Raw genomic sequence first — 20,773 nt, forward strand, 5'->3', positions numbered from 1 at the left:
CATTTCATTCATCAAGATTTCTCATCCTATCAAACTCAACAGTGACCCAATTGGTATTTCGGGCCCCTGAAATTGCCCATTAACCTGAAGGCTGGGACCCTTTGTTTCCAACAGCCCACAAACAACACATCCGCTCTTTGATGCAATATTGTTGCTTGTACTTTGTCTGTTACTTGTAAAAATAAAATAAAAAATATTAAAGATATTGTAGCAATTCAGTGCATTCCTGTTCTTCTGGTGGTAATATGTTCTTGAATCACACCATCCAAAAGCACACATCAACGTATTCCACCCACATCAGGCTCGCTGTCAAGGCATCTCCCCATAATCACTAAGTCCCTTTTGCATTTCCACCATGCATTGCTGCTATTTAAATTGATATCCAGTTGTTGTTGAATAAATAGATGCTTCAGTCTAAAACTAACTGGGTTTTTTGTTCACTTTTTCCTGCACTTCATGTATCAGTGACAGCGTAGACACATTGGATCACATAAAAAGACACAGCTGCTTGCTTTAAGAGGCCGTCAAACAGCAATGCATCGGTTATACTGAGTATAAAACTTGCCACATCCCGGTAAAAGGCCAAATGTGGTTTAAAGAGGGAGGAAGGGTTCAGCGGATTGCGTACCTTCCTGTCCAGTTATGTGGCCATGCTAGGTGGATTAACAGAGGTCCTAAACTGAGTGCTGCAGATTGTCAGGATTTAGGGATTTGGTGGGGAGAGATTGACGGTAGTGCGTGTATATCGGCGTGGAGATTGAGAGCAGATTGCTGTGATTTGGGCATGATTATCCTGCCGGTATTGACACTGATCTCCATCATCCTGTTTCATTTTCTCGGGAAGTGCAGCTCATCTCAGACAGATATTCCAACTGGCCCAATCCCAGGCAATGGACTCTGTTAATGGGGAGGATTAAAAGGTACCTCTTCCCCTGTTTTTGCATTGCGTCTGTATCTCTTCTGACCTGATTGGGACCGTCTTTGGTCCAAACGTCATAATTTATGCCAAGATTATGAATCATCTGACATGCAAGCCTCTTGACTGAATGTACTTGTATAGTTTGGCCTGTTTATACCTCTACACAAGCAGTGCAGAAGGTGTTGACTCTCGGAGAGAGCTTTAGAGCTTTTGTTCCTGGTTAGGCAGGTGAGATCAGATCAAATCCCAATATTAGATTATAGTCATTCTGAGAATACGGAGAAAAAAAAACCTGCTTCAAAGAAGGTCTGCCAAGGGACAGGGGCCAAAACAACTTGCCAATAGAAGGAAATTAATTTGAAGCAAAAGCAAGTAGTGAGTGTTGGAAGGCAAACGATATTAATCTCAAACATGAGCATATGTCGTCCGGGTGTTTCTTGGCACTGTGAAGTCCATTAACAGCCAGTTTCTATCAAGTGCGATGGTTTGTCCAAAGCCTAGGTCACAGGAAGGTCAAACAATCTTTCTCAAATGGCACATTTAAAACAAGGTTAATCCTGGTGCCGTCTCTGCCTTATAGAGGGCGCACTAATCTGAGTGCTCCATTAATAGCCTCAGGAAGGTTAACGCTGAAGCTTTACAGAAGATACAAATGCCCACTTTGAAAGACCTGCCTCCACACACACACACACACACACACACACATACCTACCTATACACACCTCTGTCTACATATCCAATCAACAGCTCAGCCTACAGGGATACAAACATAGATAGGACTGTGGGACTTTTTTTTCCAATCTTATTCTTGATGGTTAACATCTCAGCGTTAATGTATGTTCTTGCAACTCTGATTTCCACTGAGGAATAAAACGCAGCCAGTTCCATTCATTTTCACACTTTCTTACCTCTAATTACTTCAACCTCAAATTGAATAGCAACATGACTATGGAGTAAATCAATTTCACTCATTAACGGTTTCGCCCCAGTAGTTTTTAACACTTTTCATGGTAAAAACACACGATAATTCCATCAGCAATCACAGGCAAGCGTGAGAAAAAGCACAAAAAAATACAGATACTTGATTTTATGACCATTAAATTAAAGAAATAATAATTACGTGAACATTTTTAGTGAACGATAAGGTTAAATTAAAAAAGGAAAATTAAGGGAGCGGGGTAACACAGAAGGGATCACACAGAACACTATTACCCATGTCACCTTGCCTAGCCTGCAGTTCCACTCACACAAAGCTGTTTTGGCAGAGTGACACTTCATCTCACTTTTGATCTCTGCCCAATCTTTGTGACGGGAACTTCTGCGAGAAATTAGCTGTCGGCACAATTTACACCAGTGTGTGGTGTGAGCGAAGACTCCCACCACCACAAACCATTAACAAAACCCCTCACATCCCATTCCGTGCCCATGCCTCGTCTGGGTGATGGGAGCTGTTGTGTGTGTATGTGTGAGTGTGTGTGTGTGTGTTAGGGTGATATACAAGACCCAGGGCAGGTCTAAATGTGGAGTTGGCGGCACCTTAATAATGAGAGTGAGGGGAAACCACAGAGTAGTGGTAAGATTACAAACCCGGCTCTAAGGCCGCCTGTGCTACATGGACTCAGTGGTGGCGCAGCGCCACTTTGGTCAAACAAAAGTGAGTGTGTGTGTTTCAACTCAGGGTTGCCATTGCTACTGAGTGTCTCCAGTTGTTGAGACCTGCTTTTGTCTGTCTGCTTTCCTTTTCCTTTTCCCTTCTTTTCAGCCAGCCACTTGGGAAACAGAAAGTTTCTCATAGTTGTTTGACTTCACTGTCACGTTGTCAGAGAACTGTTTAGCTACGTGTCGGGACAGATTAATTCTAATGCTTCAGCCAACTGTTTCAATGTCGACACATGCAGCAAACAACGTGATTCATTTTCTGCAAACTTACAACAACTTTCAGTGAGAATTATATGTTCTTAAAGCCTTAGATCTCCTTTGTTGTCTTGATTTATTACAGGACCTGCAATCTGCATGCACAGCTTTTTCGTTTTTCCAGTTCTACGAGACTCTGAGGAGTGCCGTAAGTATCATGCAAATTCAGATGTGAAGAAAAGGAAGGGACGCAGATCCTTTCAGAGAGTGTCTGCTAGGTGCTACACACCAGGAAGGGTATTTACTAATGATAATGAGATATTTTAAGCAGGGGTTAGCATGTCTTTTTACTGGGGGCTACACCACCCCAAAGTAATATATGATATGGCATGGAGGGACAGTGATATTAAAGCTTCGGGCTGTTTTTACCGGTTTTGTTTTCAACCTTGGGAAGGCACTCTTAACTATGCTATAGGAACAGAAGCATTATGCTAATGAGAGCTTGCCCTGTGAAGAATACATTTGCTGTTGGAAAACATTTTGGCTTCCGCCTTGGGAGCTAATTGAGTACTCTGACAATGCAGTGCTTGGCTGGTTCACGTACACACAGGGGTGGAAAATTCAATTTCGCAGCAGGTTCAGAGCGCTCGGCAAGGAGAAGCGAAGGAAAAAGGGGTGCCTGGATTAAAGAGTTGCGCTGGCTCTGTGTCTGGCTCACTGGGCATATTCTTTTCATTTTCCAGGCAACGACTAGTAATGTTATTCCGCTGGATTTTTCTTCTTCTTCTCTGAATTGTTCGGTCTGTTTGTCCAAAGAAACCACACTATATCTTAACAACTACTGGCAAGATTGGTGCTTTTGGTGTTCCCCTAGATTTTTCATCCACCATAGGGCATCATTTCAACACTGCGAGATAATGGACTGCAAAACCAAACAGGCACATTTACACCATCCATGCTTAAAAAGGGGAAAAACCCTTTTGTTGTCTGTTTGTGCTTCGATTCATCCAATGCATTGTGTGTTTTACTGAATATCGCAGCCTTTACAGGCTGGCGGCTCAGTCTCACTTCCTCTAGTAAACAGATTAGAGCTTTCAATGATCAGTGCCTCTCAATTCTAGATGATTTAGGTGTTAATCAAGTAAACATTCTTTTGTTGTTGCTTATTTTTTTGTGTTGCAATTTTCCGGTCCGCAGTGCAATAAATACTTCAGTGAGATGACACGTGCCTCCCGTGACGAAGGCTGAGTATCCAAGAACCTATATCTTTATATTTGAGGATCCACTAATTTGCAAGCTCTTAGATCCTAATAGGAGTCTTAATTAAAGGCTTATTTAAGGCAGGCACTTTGGAAAGGTTCCTAATTAAGCTTCTATATGTTCAAACCACAAGACTCAATCGTAAGACACCGATACACATTATCTGCCTAATTAGAGTGACCAGGCTATTGTTCGTTAGAGGTGATTTCCAATTAAATACAAAGTCAAGAGCGTGCAATCGAGAGAGAGAGAGAGATAAAGAGAAAGGAGAGAGAGACAGAGAGAGATAGAGAGAGAGACCAGTGAACTCTGTGATATAATCAAAGTGGTCTACAAGTGTCTGTCACTACGACCCCCACAAGCTGTCTGCAGTTGTATGATGCTATCAAATATGTATTGCAAGTGGCAGAGGGACCCAGCTGGTGTCTCTGGCCCAGACCTTGACCCAGCCACAGCATTGGGGTCGGTCCCAGACCAGTCATACAGCGTTGCTCTTTATGCCTGTCTCGCTGATACAGCTGAGACAGAGGGCACGATAAAGTGTCAGTGGATGGCCTTAAGAAAACTGGAGATGGACCAGAAAGAGGAATTGGCCTCTAACACTGATCACATTTCCACTAAAAACACACATCCAGGCGTGGACAGATATCGGAAACGACACCATGTAGACTCAGCCTCCGCATCACAGTCATTTTACTTTAGCGATATATTTAGACTTCATTTAATAACATGTATGAATACTTCATACATAATTAATGTGCTTGTTTGTGTCTGTTTGCATTGCAAGTTAAACAAGAATTTTGTCAAAATGTGTAATAAGCCGTTTGAGTTCTGTGATGCTTTGTTGGTGTTGCCGACTGATCTCGACAAATAAAAAGATCCAGCCGACACGGTGAAGGAAGCAGCGAGGACAGAGGATAATGGGGAGGAAAAACAAGTGTACTTTGAAGGTAGGGTTACAACACTCTTGGGACAGCCTGCAGATTTCTCATTGTCATCAACATGCCCTTGATCAAAAGCGCACACTGCCCCCATTGTTTGCACCAGTGTGTATGTGTGTGTGAGAGGAAACTTCCTGCCATGCTCCTCAATACTGAGAAATCTATCCGTTTCAATTCCCTTTGAAAGCAACACAGCTGAATCAAGTTCTTGTCTGACAAATTAAAATCTGTGCAAAGACCAAAGCGCTGTTTAGTACACATTGATTTCGCCACACTCGCTTACGAAAGGTAGTTTCCCTCTTTCTTGTCTGACGGAATACTTTGAACCTATTAACGGTGCTGTTTTGTTCTGCCATAACAACTACTCGTGGAGCCGAGCGCAGGTTTGAATTTGCATCATAATGTGTCGAGAGCCCCGTTTTCATTTTCGCGCCGCACTTTATAGAGCTCTATGCAGACAGCAGAGAAATAAGCTCGTAGGCACCGCAGCGCTGTGCTGAACTCAGTGTCTCGCTAAATGACTCTTAATTCAGGGAGCCCTTTTCTCTCCTCGAATACCGAGCAATTAGTAGTTGATGCTAGAGGTGCTATAGATTGTGCTTTGGCATCGCAGTGGGACTGTAGAGACTGTGGAGGAGAGGACGAGTGATGTTAATTCCAGTATGGGGGTGGCCAGTCGTGGGAGGACAAAGTAGAGATGACAGCTCTTTTTTTTTTTTTTTTTTACATTTGCAGCATGTGAGCAATATCAACCGCGTACCTGGCTTTACTGAGGGCATTACCGGAAGCCATTCCACAGCTCTTGTCTCATTTGCACTTCATGCCACAAGTTTTCTATGCGGGTAGCCTTCAGTTTTGTTAATGATGCTGCCCTTCTGCTATATACCAACAAGTCTGCGGCGCTCCTTAGCATGGCAGAGAGTGACGGATAGAGAGCGATGGAGACCAAGTAGGGCATCTCTGAGCAGCCGGGGTCCCCTGTACAAATAACAAGAGTTCAGTTCGTCTGGTGGATAATTCGACCACGTGGCGTAATAGACTGCCATTCTGTCTTGAGGGCACCGAGGTCCTTGGCATCTCTGACAGTGACAGGCCTGCGCGTGGGCTGGCTTTATGTGTATATTTCAGAAATAGGTATAGAACCATACATTCTCAAGTTAAAACGTCCAATTATTTGACACTTTTGTTTTTTTTGTATGTCTACAAAAGACATGTGAAAGTAAAGCAAAAGTACGGAAAGGGAGCGGAAGATACATTCAGTTTTAGTTATACTGCATTTTCTCCCTTTCCCTTAAAACATGTCTGCCATCAGTCGTCCATTTGCTTCACTGTCACACAGGCATATGTTAGAGCTGTCCTGTCATGTTGCATTTTGTGAACTTTAAGATGCCCCTGACCTGCTTTGTGTCGCCTGAGGGTGAGGAAGCTGCGGGGTGGGATGTGATGGGATGCACGCTGGTGTACAGTGTCCCAAGCATGAGTCTCCGGGGTCAGGTATAAGAAAGTGCACATGTGACATGAAATCATGTTCATACTTACATGTGGCTATTTATTTATTTCGTCGCTGTCATGCTATTCTCCCCTAGCATGCTCTGGTTCAGTTTCCCCCAACTCTCACTGCAGCCGTGTGACTTAATCAGTCTGACAGAGTCGAGGTGCCTGGGGAAAGTCTCTCTCTCTCCGCAGTCCCTTTCTCCTCAGGTTTACGCTCTCTGTGACAAACTCATTGTGGCACCTTTCGAAATGCAGTGCTCTCTGTTGGATGGCCCTCTGTGGTCTCTTCACACACACACACATGCATCCACACGAAGACTAAGTGCACACACTCCGTGGAGCACACGCCTACACACAGGTATACGTGCGGGGACACACACAAACATGAGAATACGCGAGGACAGAAATACACACAAAATGTGGGCTTAAGAAGCAGGATGTACAGTGTCCCCCAGGCACACACACACACACATATTACGCCTCACACCTCTCTCCCCTTTATACCCCCCTGGCTCCACTATAAGTGCTTACCCAAACAGCTCCCGTGCATGAAGAGGAAGCAGTTCTGCTTATTGGTTTATTGTTATTGAGTGACATTCTCAATTAGTTTTCATCAGAGTCTCGTGGTGTCTGACCTCTCGAGTTCTTTTTCAGAGCTCATTATAAAAGCAATGGGATTCTACGTCCGTGGTGCCGGCTATAGCCTTGGCTCAGGTCCAATGCATTCGGGCTAACAAAGTGGGCTTGAGAAAACTTCAGCCACGGTTAAGAACCTCCCCGCAGGGCTCAGATCCTTCACTATTTAATTCAGCATCTTCAACCACTCCAATGAGAACACAACATGTTTTTTTCTTTCTTCTTCTTCTGGAAAAGCCAAATGGCAATTCCCCTACCGCAATCTCTTCTTTTGGGACCTGATTAAACTTGGACAGAAAGCCTTTTCTAAAAGACCAGATAGCATAGCCTATATATATATACGAAGCCGCAGGCTTTTTTTGGAAATCAGAACTAATTTCAATGTTAGTAATACAATTAAATTAATTCAAAATCATACCTTTTTTAATTCATTACAAAACATTTAAATAATTGAATGGATTGAGGAAACCTGTATTTAATGTCACAAAATAATCTATGATTGGCCTAAACTGCCCCTGGTGACACGTTATTAAACTCAGCTTGGAGGGCTTTAATTAGCTTTACATGTATTCTATGACTCAGAGGCACATGTTCACTTTGCCAAGCTGGGAGCTTTCATACTTTCAAATCAGGTTTAACAACACTTACTGTGCACCTGGCAGTTCATGTTTCTTAAGCGGCTCTCATACATTTTGAATATTGGCTGGTCGCACTTCTTCTTGCATTTGACATATTTCGTGTTTCGTTTTTTTCTCCCCCCAAGACAAAGTCACGAAGTTCGACTGGTCCATTTGGACCCTTTCTGACCTGCCTTTTCTTTCAGAGCTCTCTAAATGGACGGCGTTCAAACTGATAGCACCTGACAATTGCTTCCACCGAAATACCACTTCAACCTACTCCCATCTCTTCTTGTCCTCTTCCACATGTCTAAGCATTTTAACGACATAGGCTTCCAGGCATTCTCTGGCCTGGCTGGATTGATGGAGTAAGGGTCCTACAGAGCAGAACAATCTGCAGATTTCGTTTTTTCTTTCTTTCTGGAAGGGAAAACAAAGAGAGGGAGGAGAACCACGGAAAGGGGAAATTCTGATGACTTTTGATAGGTCTGCTCAAGGATTCTCTCATTATTCTCCATTTTCAACAGAAGCCGCAATGAGTACCAAACATTTCCTATCTCTCAAAGTGGCAATTTGCCCATTTAATGCTCGTGTTATGCGGGCCTGACATCCTTTCATCCACCCTCTTTGCACTAATCTAATTCATTTTGTTTTGCCTTTTATATCTTGGCTGATAATTCTCACTTTATTTCCATTAAGCTTTGTTTGTTCACAGCGATCTGTTGCTGTAATTTATTAGAGCCGTCAGCTGTAAATGATGTGGCATGCCGACACGGCCCAGCAAATGGAGGCCCCCTCCTCTTCCCCTTCTCCTTTTATGGAAAGCTGCCCTAGTTTTTTTAAGAGGGCGGAAGAGGGAGACATTACAATCAAGGTGGCGACATCGACCCCCTGGTGGCCATGCTCAGGGACCAGATGTCCTGTCAGAGAGATGCCGGCCCTCACCTCTAGGGAGCTCTCGGTTGAAATCTAGTTCATGTCTCAGTGGGGGAACACTACTGCTCCTGTTCCATCATTAATTCAAGGATAACAGATTCCCGGACTATGAGCCTCTTTTTTTTTTTCTCCATTGTTGCCAATTGTTTCTGTTTAATTCACACCCTGCTCTGCTCCGTCCACACATGCATAATAGTCAGGATGTGTATAGCTCAAATCAATCTGAGCATCTTCAAAGCATGATAACCACATGTATGCTGGGACAGAAGAGGGATAGTATGGCTCTTGGTGGGGGAAAAAAGAGCTTAATCAAATTATAGACAGATTGCGATAGCATTAGTATGTCTGTGAGATTCATTCTGCATTACCTGTTGAGGCCCATCCGTGCATTCAACACATTTTGGGTTTGTCACCTCATTAACGATGGAAGGAATTAGCACAGACTTTCCAGAAAGCAAACAGCCTGCTTGGCTTGCGAAATTGCCTATTTTTTTTGTTTTGTTTTTCTCACCCTACTCCAGGTTCAGGATGTTTGACAGATGCCCGCCTATCAATGCTGTATGAAGTACATGTCATTTCCCTCACAGGAGGCTTTAGAGGAAAATGTGATCACAAAGAGACCCCACAATCTTCACTATTTCATTTCCCAGCCCTGGATACTGCCTCTCTCTCTCATTTTGTCCTGTTCTTCTTTTGTACAAGGCAGCTGCTGGTTTTTTGAGATGAAAGACACTTGTTTGGCAGCCTTCAAAGAGTTAGAGAACTCTGAAAGTCACTTGTGTTGCAGAGCCGTTCATTCTCCATTTTATATCCAATATGGAGGTGCTGATCAAAAGGATCAGAGCTGAGGGAGAAGCTAAAAGATGTCTGCTTTGGAGTAAACAACACCACAATACCAATCCCCAGACCCACAGAAGGTTCCCTTCTAAGGTTCTCTTCAGCTAATGCCAGCAAGGAGAAATATCACAGTTTTTTTTTGTATTTGAAGTGTCTTTGGTGTTGATGAATCTAAAGGGTCAGAACACATATTACTTACAGCTGTATTTATGTGTTTTTTTTTTTGCAATGTTAGAAATGAGTGTGGACAGATTGCATAGTTTTTTACGAGTCAATTTAGGTGTAATGTATTGAATTGACGACAAGCCATGAACAGCGCACCCATCTGGAGGAGATTGCAGGAGATCCAACATAAACGGATGAGATAGTTCCTCCATGTTTCAAATTATTCTCCGTTGGAGTTTCTGCTGAGTCTGAGCAAATTGCATTTTTTTAATGAAAGCCTTGTTAATAATTCACACTCACAACCTGGGGAAAGTTTAGAGGGGCCATGAGGTGCAGGACTGGATTTTTTTGGGGGGGGGGGGGGAAAGTGACACCCCTGAACATCCCATATATTACCTCGTTATTCTAACACTGAAAACTGGTTTTACTTCAGAGTGTTTCCCTCGAAAAGCGGTTAAGTAGTAGTGTGAACCAAATCTGTTTAGACTAAGATAGGCAAACAATATGAAGTAATAAAATTAGCATACAATGAAAGTGAGGAATAATCGCATTTATGCTTCTTTGCACATGTGCGCAAATATTATAGAGAGAGAACAAACACACTGGCATTAAGGATTACGGCTGCAGGACGCAGATATGTTCAATTCGTTACAAGAATGCTCTCCCTTTAGAGATTTATATTTTCCTTTCTTGTCTTTTCTTTGTCGTTCTTTCTTCTCCTAACTTTCGTTCCCGAGCGCTGGATATATTTATTTACCTTGGAAGGCATTCATTACCATCATCCGTCTACTGTGAGATAGCATTGCATTTCTGCTGGGAGGAAATCCTCCAGTCATCCTGAAAAAACGAAATCAAATTTCACCTAAATGCTACGACACCATGAAATCCCTCAGATGTACTTTCTATTTTCCTCTTATTTCTCACTCTATTTTCTGTGCATCAGTAGTGACCATCTTACATTCCCCAGATAAATAATGTTATATATAGAGACAGTGCATGGTCAGACAAAGATTTCATATATCACAAACCTAACCGCTGCAGAGATCAGTGCTTTCAGAGAGACTACAAATCTCGGCAATGACACTGCTTCCATTTTCCCCAAAACGCCTCATGGGCATCAGTGATGAAATGGGACCTAGATTGCAGTGAACCTGAGCACTGAGCCTCTCTAAACTAGATACACCTGTGATGATGACACTGCAGGGTAACCGGGATGCAATTGACAGTCCATTTTATTGTAACTATCCCCTGGTCCTACTCTGTGCTCTCAAAAGAAGATGAGTTGACCGTGGCAGATCTGGCTATCCACCATACCCATCTCGCCTGACGCTAGTTCTTTACAGGGCGCATTCCACTTATCAGTCATTACACAAGGCCTGTCTCTAGTAACATTATCGCTTTCGATAAGGCTTCAATAAACTCTGCATGGCTTTTAGGGCTCTCTCTCTTGCCACTCGAATCCAATTTCTGATGAGGAGTCTGTTCATCATCGTGCACCGCAGGCTTTTTCTGTGTCGCTGTGCTCTTGGTTGCACAGGAAGTAATGGATGGCCTTGCCCTCGGTTCACCCCGAGGCCTTCTGCTTACTTGACTGTTGTTCTTCAGGTTGTCTCAAATGGGTCTGCGCTGTGGTGTTTTGATTTGATTAAATCAGGTTTAAAAGGTTAGAGACCGAAGGAGGCAAGAGGGTTGCCCTGCCCAGTATTGCGAGCCAGTCCTATGCCATTTAGCATTGGGCGGCGGCCAAAGGAAAGTGGAAAACTGAAATGACTTCTGCGCTCCTTTGTGATTTGCACTAATGTCCCCCAGGGATTGAGCAATGACCACTGTGAATTCCCCCCAGGACGCCAGCCAGATTGAAACCCCTGCCAACAGATTTGAAAGGATAGCAAATCATTTAAATTCCGCAATGTGCATTAGCATTTTTTCAGTGCCTGGGCCAGCCTCCACAATATTAAATTGCACTTGATAAAATAAAATACAAATCAGAGAGTGCGACAAGAGCTCTTCAACCTCCAAATCAGCAAAGTGAATATTGGAGTGGCCTCTAAAAATTAATTACAGCACACTTTAATTCACTTTGTTTATTTTATCAGGTTTCTGACATCAGTTTCAAGAGATCCAGCTGGAAAAGAAAGAACCTAAGATAGAAAGCACTGAAAGGTGCAGCGTTGCAGGGACCCGGAGCGTTGGAATATATCTAAGGGTTGCCTTTAGCTGATCCTGCTTGTGGCACCACATTATTATTGCGTATAAAAATAGGCTGCACATTAAAGTGGGCAGAGTGAATCCCAGCAGTACCATATTAAAGAAACATCAGACTCACAGGCTTGCAATCAATACAGCTATTTTCTTATATAAGGATATATTAATGCTGGAGGATCAATACAAACCCTAATTTGTAGCATGCTGTATAACCAACCAATACTGTTCAGCCCTCACTGCTCACACACTTAAGGGTTTATCCGTTATTGTGCTCTGGCAGATTGCTCTTTGGTAATGCGAGTGAAGTATAGAATATGTGTGTGTGTGTGTGTGTGTGTGTGTCTTTCAATGCATGTCTTCTTGCGGGATGGCTGTGCCAGAAGAAGCTTTGCCTCGTAAACAACTGTTATGACACAGAGCCACAGGGCTCACACTGAATTCATCTGGGTCCAATAGAGGGATTTTCTATCAACATGCAAACCAAGCACCTCATGTCACAGTTTTCCTACGACTGGTGATAAATTCCCTCAACAAACACACAGATAGGAGAGGAGCTGGCACGCTGCCAAGATCAGTGGTGTTGAAAGAGTGTTTTGTCGGGGGAGGGGTCGTGCGCAGGGCTCTTTCTGGCTCCAATGCTAACATTGCGATCTTCACTAGTGAATGGCCCTTTCTTCCCGATTGCCCAATTGTCTTAGTGGGACAGGCAGGTGGCTCAAAGCCCCATTTGGCATCTGGTGAAAAGGGGTAAAAAAAAAGAACGCATGCACCATCTACATAGTGTGTGGGAGAGTTGGGGGAGGGTGGCAGACATTTTTTTCCATTTTCAAAGCTTCACATTCCCCCCTTTGCGGATTTCAAAAGTTTTGGCTTCAATCAAGAGCAAGTTTGTGCTGCTATTGTGTCTGATGTGCTTCCCTGAATAAAACATTGTTTGGTTTCAACGCCAGATCAAATACCCTTTCAAAGAGCCATGCCTCTCACTATTGGTGTCTGGTACCATAGAGGGAACTATTTTCTTATCCGTTTATAAAATAAAATAGCTATCGAACCCTTCCATTTAGCAGTGCTGAGCACAATTTAGATGAATCTACTGAAAATGGAAGCACACTAGTAGGTAGGAGGTATGTGCTAAAGGGACATCAGTATGTTTGCCTGTTCCACAGCATGGTGATTTACAATTCTTCCCCAAGAGTGGACTTTATTATATTGGAGACCAGGCACATGCGTCAACAAATGGAGGTACATGCTATCTATTGACATTGTCGTTTTCAGAACATGTGCTGAAGTTGTAATGACGAGCAAAGACACATCCGTATTCATTCACAGGTGAGAAGCTTCTCCCTCCCCTGATTCTGCTTGTACACGTTAAAAGCCTGATTTGCATTTATATTGCCATTCAGGGCTTGCAGCTGTAATTATCGTGGCTACAGCAGCACACGCATTCACATGCATACACACACCAAGTGCATGTGAAGTGTGCGGTACGAGGCACTGTGACGAACCTTCAGCGCGAGAGCATAGAGGGACAGTGAGGAGCAGAGGAAGTGACGGGGAGAAAACGGGGGCAGAGGAGAGATGGGTGAGTTTACCCAGGTGTAATATTGAGCTGTCCCAGAAACTTCCCGCCAAACACCAGGAAGTCGTTATCAGAGCAGCAACCCAATTCCTCAAGTGCCTCCTGTGCTGAAGCACCACATGCATCTTCTCGCGCTCCTTCCTAACAGCCCTTCACAATCATGTCGATGCATTGGCTCGCTGGTTTACTCACAGATGTTTGGAGTAATAGCGGGACACCCAACGGGACACAGGTTGCAGCACCGTGCGTGTGATGTACTGCACAGATAGCACTCTTCCCAGAGACCAGGACAAGACAAATTATACGTCAATGTTTTGCACAGACTACACATACTAAAAGCCGAGCATGGCGGGCAGGTTTCTCTGCGTGGGATACATGAGCATTGCAGACCATGCCTCCGCCTCCTAGTATGTAACCACATACATAAGTGATTTAAGTATTTGAAATGAGGTATGTGCTCAGCATACTACTCGGCGAGAGCGACAACACTAATCAGGCACAAGTTATAACGTTTGACCTCCAGACTTAAAGATGCACTGACCCGGGTGTCACATTTACATACGAGGCAAATTTTCAATCAATTCTGTGTGACTAACACGCTGAGTAATTCCATTAAATATTGTAATCATTAGCGAAACCGTATTTTATCTCAAGATAATACGCATTTCACTGTATTATCTTCATATTTAAACTTCAAAAACATTAGAAAGATTATATATAAGGCATGGATTTGATAAGCTGGTTCAATGAAGATGTATTGTTGCATCACAGGTTACAATAAAGCGGCTTATTAATAAACAATACGCCATAGTTTTTGTAGTCGTAAGATATATCTGTTTCTGAAGCATTGGCAATATGTTTTTTTAATAGCTGTGTTATGTATTTGCAAAACAAAGTGCATCATTTTAATGGTGTTTTGTATTTTCAAAACCACACGGTTTGTTACCGAGTAAGCGTTTGTAAAATATATTGTTTGTTTCTAAGGTTTTTGGAAGGAAATTAGTTGATATAATCGCTATTTGAAAACAATTAAATCAACGCAACCCTGTGGGGAGAACAGAGTTTCATTCAGTAAAAAAGATAAAAAAGTGAGACAAAATGAACATTTTCACAGCGTGAACATCTTGTACAAAAGTCTTATTAATGCCTCAGCTCTGCCATGTAGAGTTTTTTTTACAAGAAAAGAACAAACTTTGTATTGTTCCACGGTTTGAACCCACCTTGTTCAACAGATCCCAGAAGCGAGTTAAAAATCATATCTAGCTAGGTAGGAATGGGATTCGCCGAAAATAGACAGTCAAGCTAAAAACACCAGCATTTTATATTTTTCTTTAAGCCTGCTGTGCCGATGCTTTGTCCTCTCCAAGGAAAAGATAAGTATGATCCACCACTATTCACAGCACCCCCACAACTTAACACACACAGCCCTGCGGAGCCGACTTTAGTCGCTGTGCTTGTTGTTTCATGTGCATTAAACTGCAATTTAGAAGCCATTAATCCATCCCATAATCTGTTCCCAAATAAAATCCAGACTACGGCTCGAAAGGGCTTCCGCACAATTTCCTACATTTGACAGCACTTTTACAAGTTTCTTAAAATAACCATCGAGGTCCAACTATCTCTCTCCCTGTCGTCCGAGGATTACGCCTCAGATGGATGGAGGTGTGTCTGTAAAGAATGTAGAAGTGTAGCTGCTAACGCTGTCTTTGCAGGTGACCCAGTGATCACAACAGCATCTGGTTGAATTACTTAACACTGCCGTCCCGACGACCATGTAAGCCGGGATAATGCCCTTTTGCTGAGTGCTCCAATCTGGATAAATTCATCCCTGAGGAATGAGATCCAGCAGCAGGGTCTCAGGGAGAGAGGGGATGAGGCGCTTGGGGCTTGATTGGTTGGTACTAAAGAAAACTGTTGGGGCTGGTAAGAGAGTCTTGGAGATGGATAATGAAGCCCGACCGTAAACAGCTTGATTTTGTTGACTGGCTGCATGAGAGGAAGCAGATCATTGCCTGGTTTTCCAAGAACACTCCAAACTAATCATATTCCCTTCCCTGGCTGACCTGAATCCTGACAGACTCAAAATGAGGCTTTCATCCAGTGCTGCAGTCACCGGATATACTACACTTACTCAAATTCTGAATTTTTAACTTGGCACTGCCTGCAACTGAAACATTTGGAGAGGTTGCGCTCTCACATGAACACATGCCAGTCTCTTTGTTTATTGATATATTCATCTAGTGGAATAAAACTCTACGCCAAAACTGATTTTTCTTGGAAATAGCATATCTCGTTGTTGCGACAACCACTGCCAAACATTGGGACTTACAAGTTGGAGCTGTCCAGCAGCAGCAGCCTCTTAGATTATTTATTCATATGTTTACTTATTACCATAAATATCCAACAGGGCGCTCGGCTCAGAGGGATTACAGGGGGCTTAATCTATCGTGGCACAGAAATGAGCAGGGGTCACAGCGGCTGAGGTGACTTAAGCTGGCGAGCCTTGATGGGACATGAAGCACAAACAAGAAAACAAACTGCATGCCACTGGGCCCCATCAGGAATTGATGGCATCATCTGTCACTCACGGTGTTTGTATGGCATAATCCAGACAGGATTAACATTACTCATAGCAACTGCCGTGTATGGTGAGGGCAAGTCATGAGAACAGGAAAGGACACTTTCGTGTTTCTTACCGGGCAAGTACCAGCGTCCTGTATGAATATGGACATATTTAGTCTGTGCTCTGTCATCTTACTTGGGTTGGGAATATGACATCATGCAATACAATGTACATTGGTTTTAGATTTCTGATAGAATGGGGATAAATCAATTGAATGCCTCTGAGTCATCACGATCATAATCTGTCCATAAAACCGCTGTTTGTCCTGCTTACAAATAACTATTCATAATAATGAGGCTGAAGATTGGTATTCATGTTTAAGGAGTGTTGTGCAACGTAATGGGGCGGTTTCTCTTTTTTTTTTTTTCTTTGGAGAAGTGAGAATGATTTCTCCGACTATAAAAAAAACCCCACACATCCAGACATGACATTGGAAAGACATTTAATTATACTTTGCTTGAGCAATATGTATCAAAGCCTGGCGCCCATGAAAAGCGGATTTAGAGTCGTCAGTCAGCAGTTAATAGACAGCAGTAAATGAAATAGGGGCTGTTGGGGGTGCTAAGACAAGCTTTCCAGGACTAAGAAACGGCTTAGTCTGGCTGGGGTGGTGAATTTCGGGGTTCTGACACGAGGCGCTGGAATTTAATGCAGGCGATTAAGCAAGGGGGAGATTTTTAGGAAGATTGGGATCTCATTCCTGTGCAGCAGCACTGCCCCTAGTGGGCAAAGATGGAGTCGAGCACGGCCGGACAAGATTTAATTTCCCTGAGACAGTGGACCAGAAACCCAGTGGCCAAGACGGTTTTGCGTATACATTTCCCAAGGTGTCATTCAGAGAAAGAAAAGCAGGGAAAAGAGAGACACAGAGGGAAAGAGGCAGAGGGGGAGACGGACTGAGCCCATACACTTAACAATGACAATGTGTGACTTTTCTCAAGCATATTTTTTTCAGAGCCTGGCACATCCAGGACAAGACTATTCTTAAACTGCCCCTCCTCCACTGGGACATCGTGCTCTCACATAAATTACACTTTCCCCCAAGACTGAGTCTGGGGTTCTCATTCACAGTGCATCTCAAGAGGGGGGAAAAAAGAATACAAATATCAGATTGGAGGAAAAATGGGTAATAGGTGGTGCGAGGTCCGGGATAAGTTTGGCTTGAGGTGAATGTGTCCCTAGAGACCATCTCCCAGATCCCCCTGACTGGTGCGGTGTCATCTGTCTGAGTGACGGTGAAAGAAAAGGTGCCATAAATGAGGTAACAACACAGCGAGCGTCTCGCAGCAACATCCCTTCAGCTTGGTCACCCTCTCTTTTTTTTTTTTACTCCAGACCAAAGTTGAGAGAAGAAAAGTGCCCGGTGCCTCTGCATATTCATCTCTTCTCTCTTGCTCATTATCTCATTCATCCCCGTCTTTTCTCACGCTCTCGCAGGATAACTGCGTCTCAGTATATGACTGCTGTGGCCACAACTCCCCTCTGTCCCCCCCCTGTTCATAAAAACAAAATTGTTTTCCGCAGCTTTTTGCTGACGCCGACTCGGCACATAAACAGACCCGTAATTTGTTCAACGACAGTAAACTACGGGGAAGCACTTTTTTGTTTTGTTTTTACTCCTCAGAGGTACGCATAGAGAAGGTAGGTTGTTATCCGCTGTTTACCTGGCGGGGAAAGAAGTATTTTATTTTATGGTAATAACTAACTGCTGAAATACACAGCAACCCCTTCTCATTCCAGCTGCTGCCACCGCAGATATGGTGTTGGTTGTTCCTATAACCGGAGCTAAGCCTGTGATAGCGTTTGAATGAAAATGTGATTGTCACGGAATAAAAGTCAGAAACAATGTGTGCGTGCCAATAAATCAAACTCCCTCTGCAGTTTTCTTTTTTTTTCTTGTGTATAATATAACTAGGACGTGATTCATGGAATAAACATGGGAAAAAGCCAGGCAATTCAGCAGAAGTAAGTCGTGGCTACGGAACTCAACAGATGCCTCACAGAGTGGAGGAGAAGAGACTAATGACTGATCGTGTATATCTGCGTCACAGTAAGCACAGATGGTACAGAAATACTTGACAATGAAAAAAGAGGGAGAGGAGTACAGCAAAGCAGCAACACCAGTAATCACAGCCTCGGTACCGGGATGTACTGTAACTGTAACCGCCCCGTAACGAAGGCCACGACCTCGAGAGAAAAGCTCCCGTTGCCTCGACTCTGTCCAGTCTCTGGGGGGGGGACGGGACAGCTCGCACATCTGTCCCGGGTCAGCCACTCAGTCGTACCGAAGTCGATAAAAGAAAATGGATAATGCAGCTGACACGATCTCTGGAAGAGATCTATCCCCACGTTAAAAGCACGGGACAAGCAAAGAGAGAATTAGAAGCGGCATCACCCCAGTTTCAAATTAGCCCGTGTTGATAACATCAATTGAACATGAAAAATAAGCCAGCAGAAAGGGATAGTCACAGCAAAATGTTGTGCTTGATGAATAGTGTTTTGTTTATATATTCACGTGCCATAGGCTTTAAATCAACATGTGAGTTCAATGCCGTAGGAAATGCTCTTGTTTCTTTCTCTGTTGTGTTACTGACTTGGAGCTGCACATTTCAAAACATGTCAACAAACTGAGATCTCATATTCTGAGATTGTGCCTTATTCTGTGAGGAAGGTTGCGACTCCCATCGGGGATACAGCTAAACAAGCACGCAGACACACAGACACACATCCATTCAGGCAGTGCCCTCCTTAGAATGGAGTCCGACGCCACGGGGTCACACTTTGAGAAAGAGGTGGCCGCTGTGTCATTGACCTCGACCCCGCGGAGCGTAAACCAGGCCGCTCGCCGTGGGCCCGGCATGACGCTCGGAGCTGACAAACACCCACTGTCTGATTCTGCCTCTGTGTGTGTGTGTGTGTGTGTATGTGTCCGTTCCATCCACATCACACAGACACCACAGAGGTAGAGTTCTGCTGCACTTTACTCAACCTCTATTGTCTTCCAAAGACAACCACCTGGTGGCAAGCTGGGGAAACAACTAATCCATCCTCATTCTGTCCGCAAACAACCTGTCTAGGAATAGAAATAACAACAGCGGGTACTGTCCAAAAAAGGGCTGGAGTTGCCAAGCTTTCCTCGGGAGTCTGCCTTCTAAAGCGCTTCACTGTGAACTTTTTCTCTCTCTATTCTTTCGCCCAGACCCCTGGAGTTGGACTCAACGGGGAAGGGCTGTCATTTCAAAACAATGCGACTCAGGAGCGAACGCTTGACTGAACTGATCTCGGGTTAAAGGGCTCCGTTTGTGTGTGGGACAGGAATATAAAGCCTGCATGGGAAGTATTTAACTTGTCTGGTCTGAAGCCGACGATGAGCTGCACAACTATTCACAGCCCTGGGAAGACTTTTTCCTTTAATTTCCTCCTTTTCTCATTTGGCATCAGACCCAACAGTGCACACGGGAAGCGCTGCACTCCGATGGCAGGATAAACTCAGACATGACAGCGAGATGAATGCCGGAGACACCGTTCCCAAGCCTAGCAAGTCACACAGCAGTCACAAACAAGCACGCGAGATGGGCAGAATAAAGCAACTTAATCTGGAAAAACTTACCATGTCCGGAGATCCACAGGAGCAGAAGGACCCGAGGGATCATGACTGTGGAGTGGAGAGGGCAAAACCTACGAAAAACAGTGGGCGAGTGTGAAATTGAAGTTGGCAGGCACAAACACATGCACGAGATGAGACAGTGCTCCTCTGTGCTGCTCGGGGGGGACGGATGCTACAGTCCCTCAGTGGTGTCTCCTTTTACCAGGCTGGTCGTCTGTCTTCAGTCCGTCTCTTCTCCTGCCGGTTCTTCCTCTTCTTCTCACTCTCCACGAGTCTCCTTCCCCTTTCTGTGTCACTCTTCTTCAGAGTTGTCGGTGGTCTGCGCTGCCTTCCATGCTCCCTTGTTGACGTGCGCCCGTAGACTTTCTGTGTCTCCGCTTGCTGACTCTGAGCACACTCGCGCTCACTCTTCCTCTCTCGCTCTCACGGTTTCTCATTGCCCATCCATTCCCAGTCTCTTCAGCCCCCACTTTCCTCCCCCTTACTTCTCTCTCTCTCTCTCTCTCTCTCTCTCTCTCTCTCTCTCTCTCTTACTCCGCCACTCACATCACATAGCAGAAACAGTCAGTGGATGGAGCTCCATAGCTAGACTCCTCCCATCTCTCTCTCTCTCTCTCTCTCTCTCTCTCTCTCTCTCTCTCTCTCTCTGAGCATGTCTGTCTGGGTGGCTGCAGCTGAGTGAGAGGCTGGCAGACTCGGGTCCTCTCTCTGGGAACGAGAGCTGCCGAGGGGGAAACAGAGAGGGTGCAATTAGAATGAGAATAGGAGCGACTTGGCCTCTATAGCTACAAACAACACAGGCATCCACAAAACAAAAAGTGTAGTGTCTCACCCCTCCTTTCTTTTTTGACCCCGCCTGCCTTTTCTGGATTCTATGGATTGCATATCATTTAAATGTGAGCTGCCCTCCCTGAGAATGGACGAGACCCCATTAGCATTCAAAACCATAGCTGCAGTATTAAATAGTAGTCTTTTTTTCATTTTATTAGGGGTGAATTAGAGTCACTCACTCAAGGAGCCACTGTGCAAGACATCATAAAATGCTAAAGTGCATTGCATGCTTACAAACAAGTGCTGCTGGTTATGCTTGTTAATTATTT

The 20,773-nt window shown here is 44.2% G+C and overlaps 1 protein-coding gene across 1 annotated transcript in view; it reads right to left on the reverse strand.

Moving 5' to 3' along the window:
• kirrel3b (kirre like nephrin family adhesion molecule 3b) overlaps positions 1–19,719 on the reverse strand; it is a gene marked incomplete at both ends in the record, with an annotated part of 153,735 nt that extends 134,016 nt beyond the window's left edge. Inside the window, one exon of the mRNA XM_079225271.1 lies at positions 19,677–19,719. Within this exon, the coding sequence (XP_079081397.1) occupies positions 19,677–19,719 (43 nt within the window). The remainder of the gene's footprint in view (positions 1–19,676) is intronic.
• Between the last annotated feature and the right edge of the window lie 1,054 nt (positions 19,720–20,773).

Source organism: Taurulus bubalis (genome assembly GCF_910589615.1).
Source record: "Taurulus bubalis genome assembly, chromosome: 10".
In the NCBI taxonomy this organism is placed as follows: Eukaryota; Metazoa; Chordata; class Actinopteri; order Perciformes; family Cottidae; genus Taurulus; species Taurulus bubalis.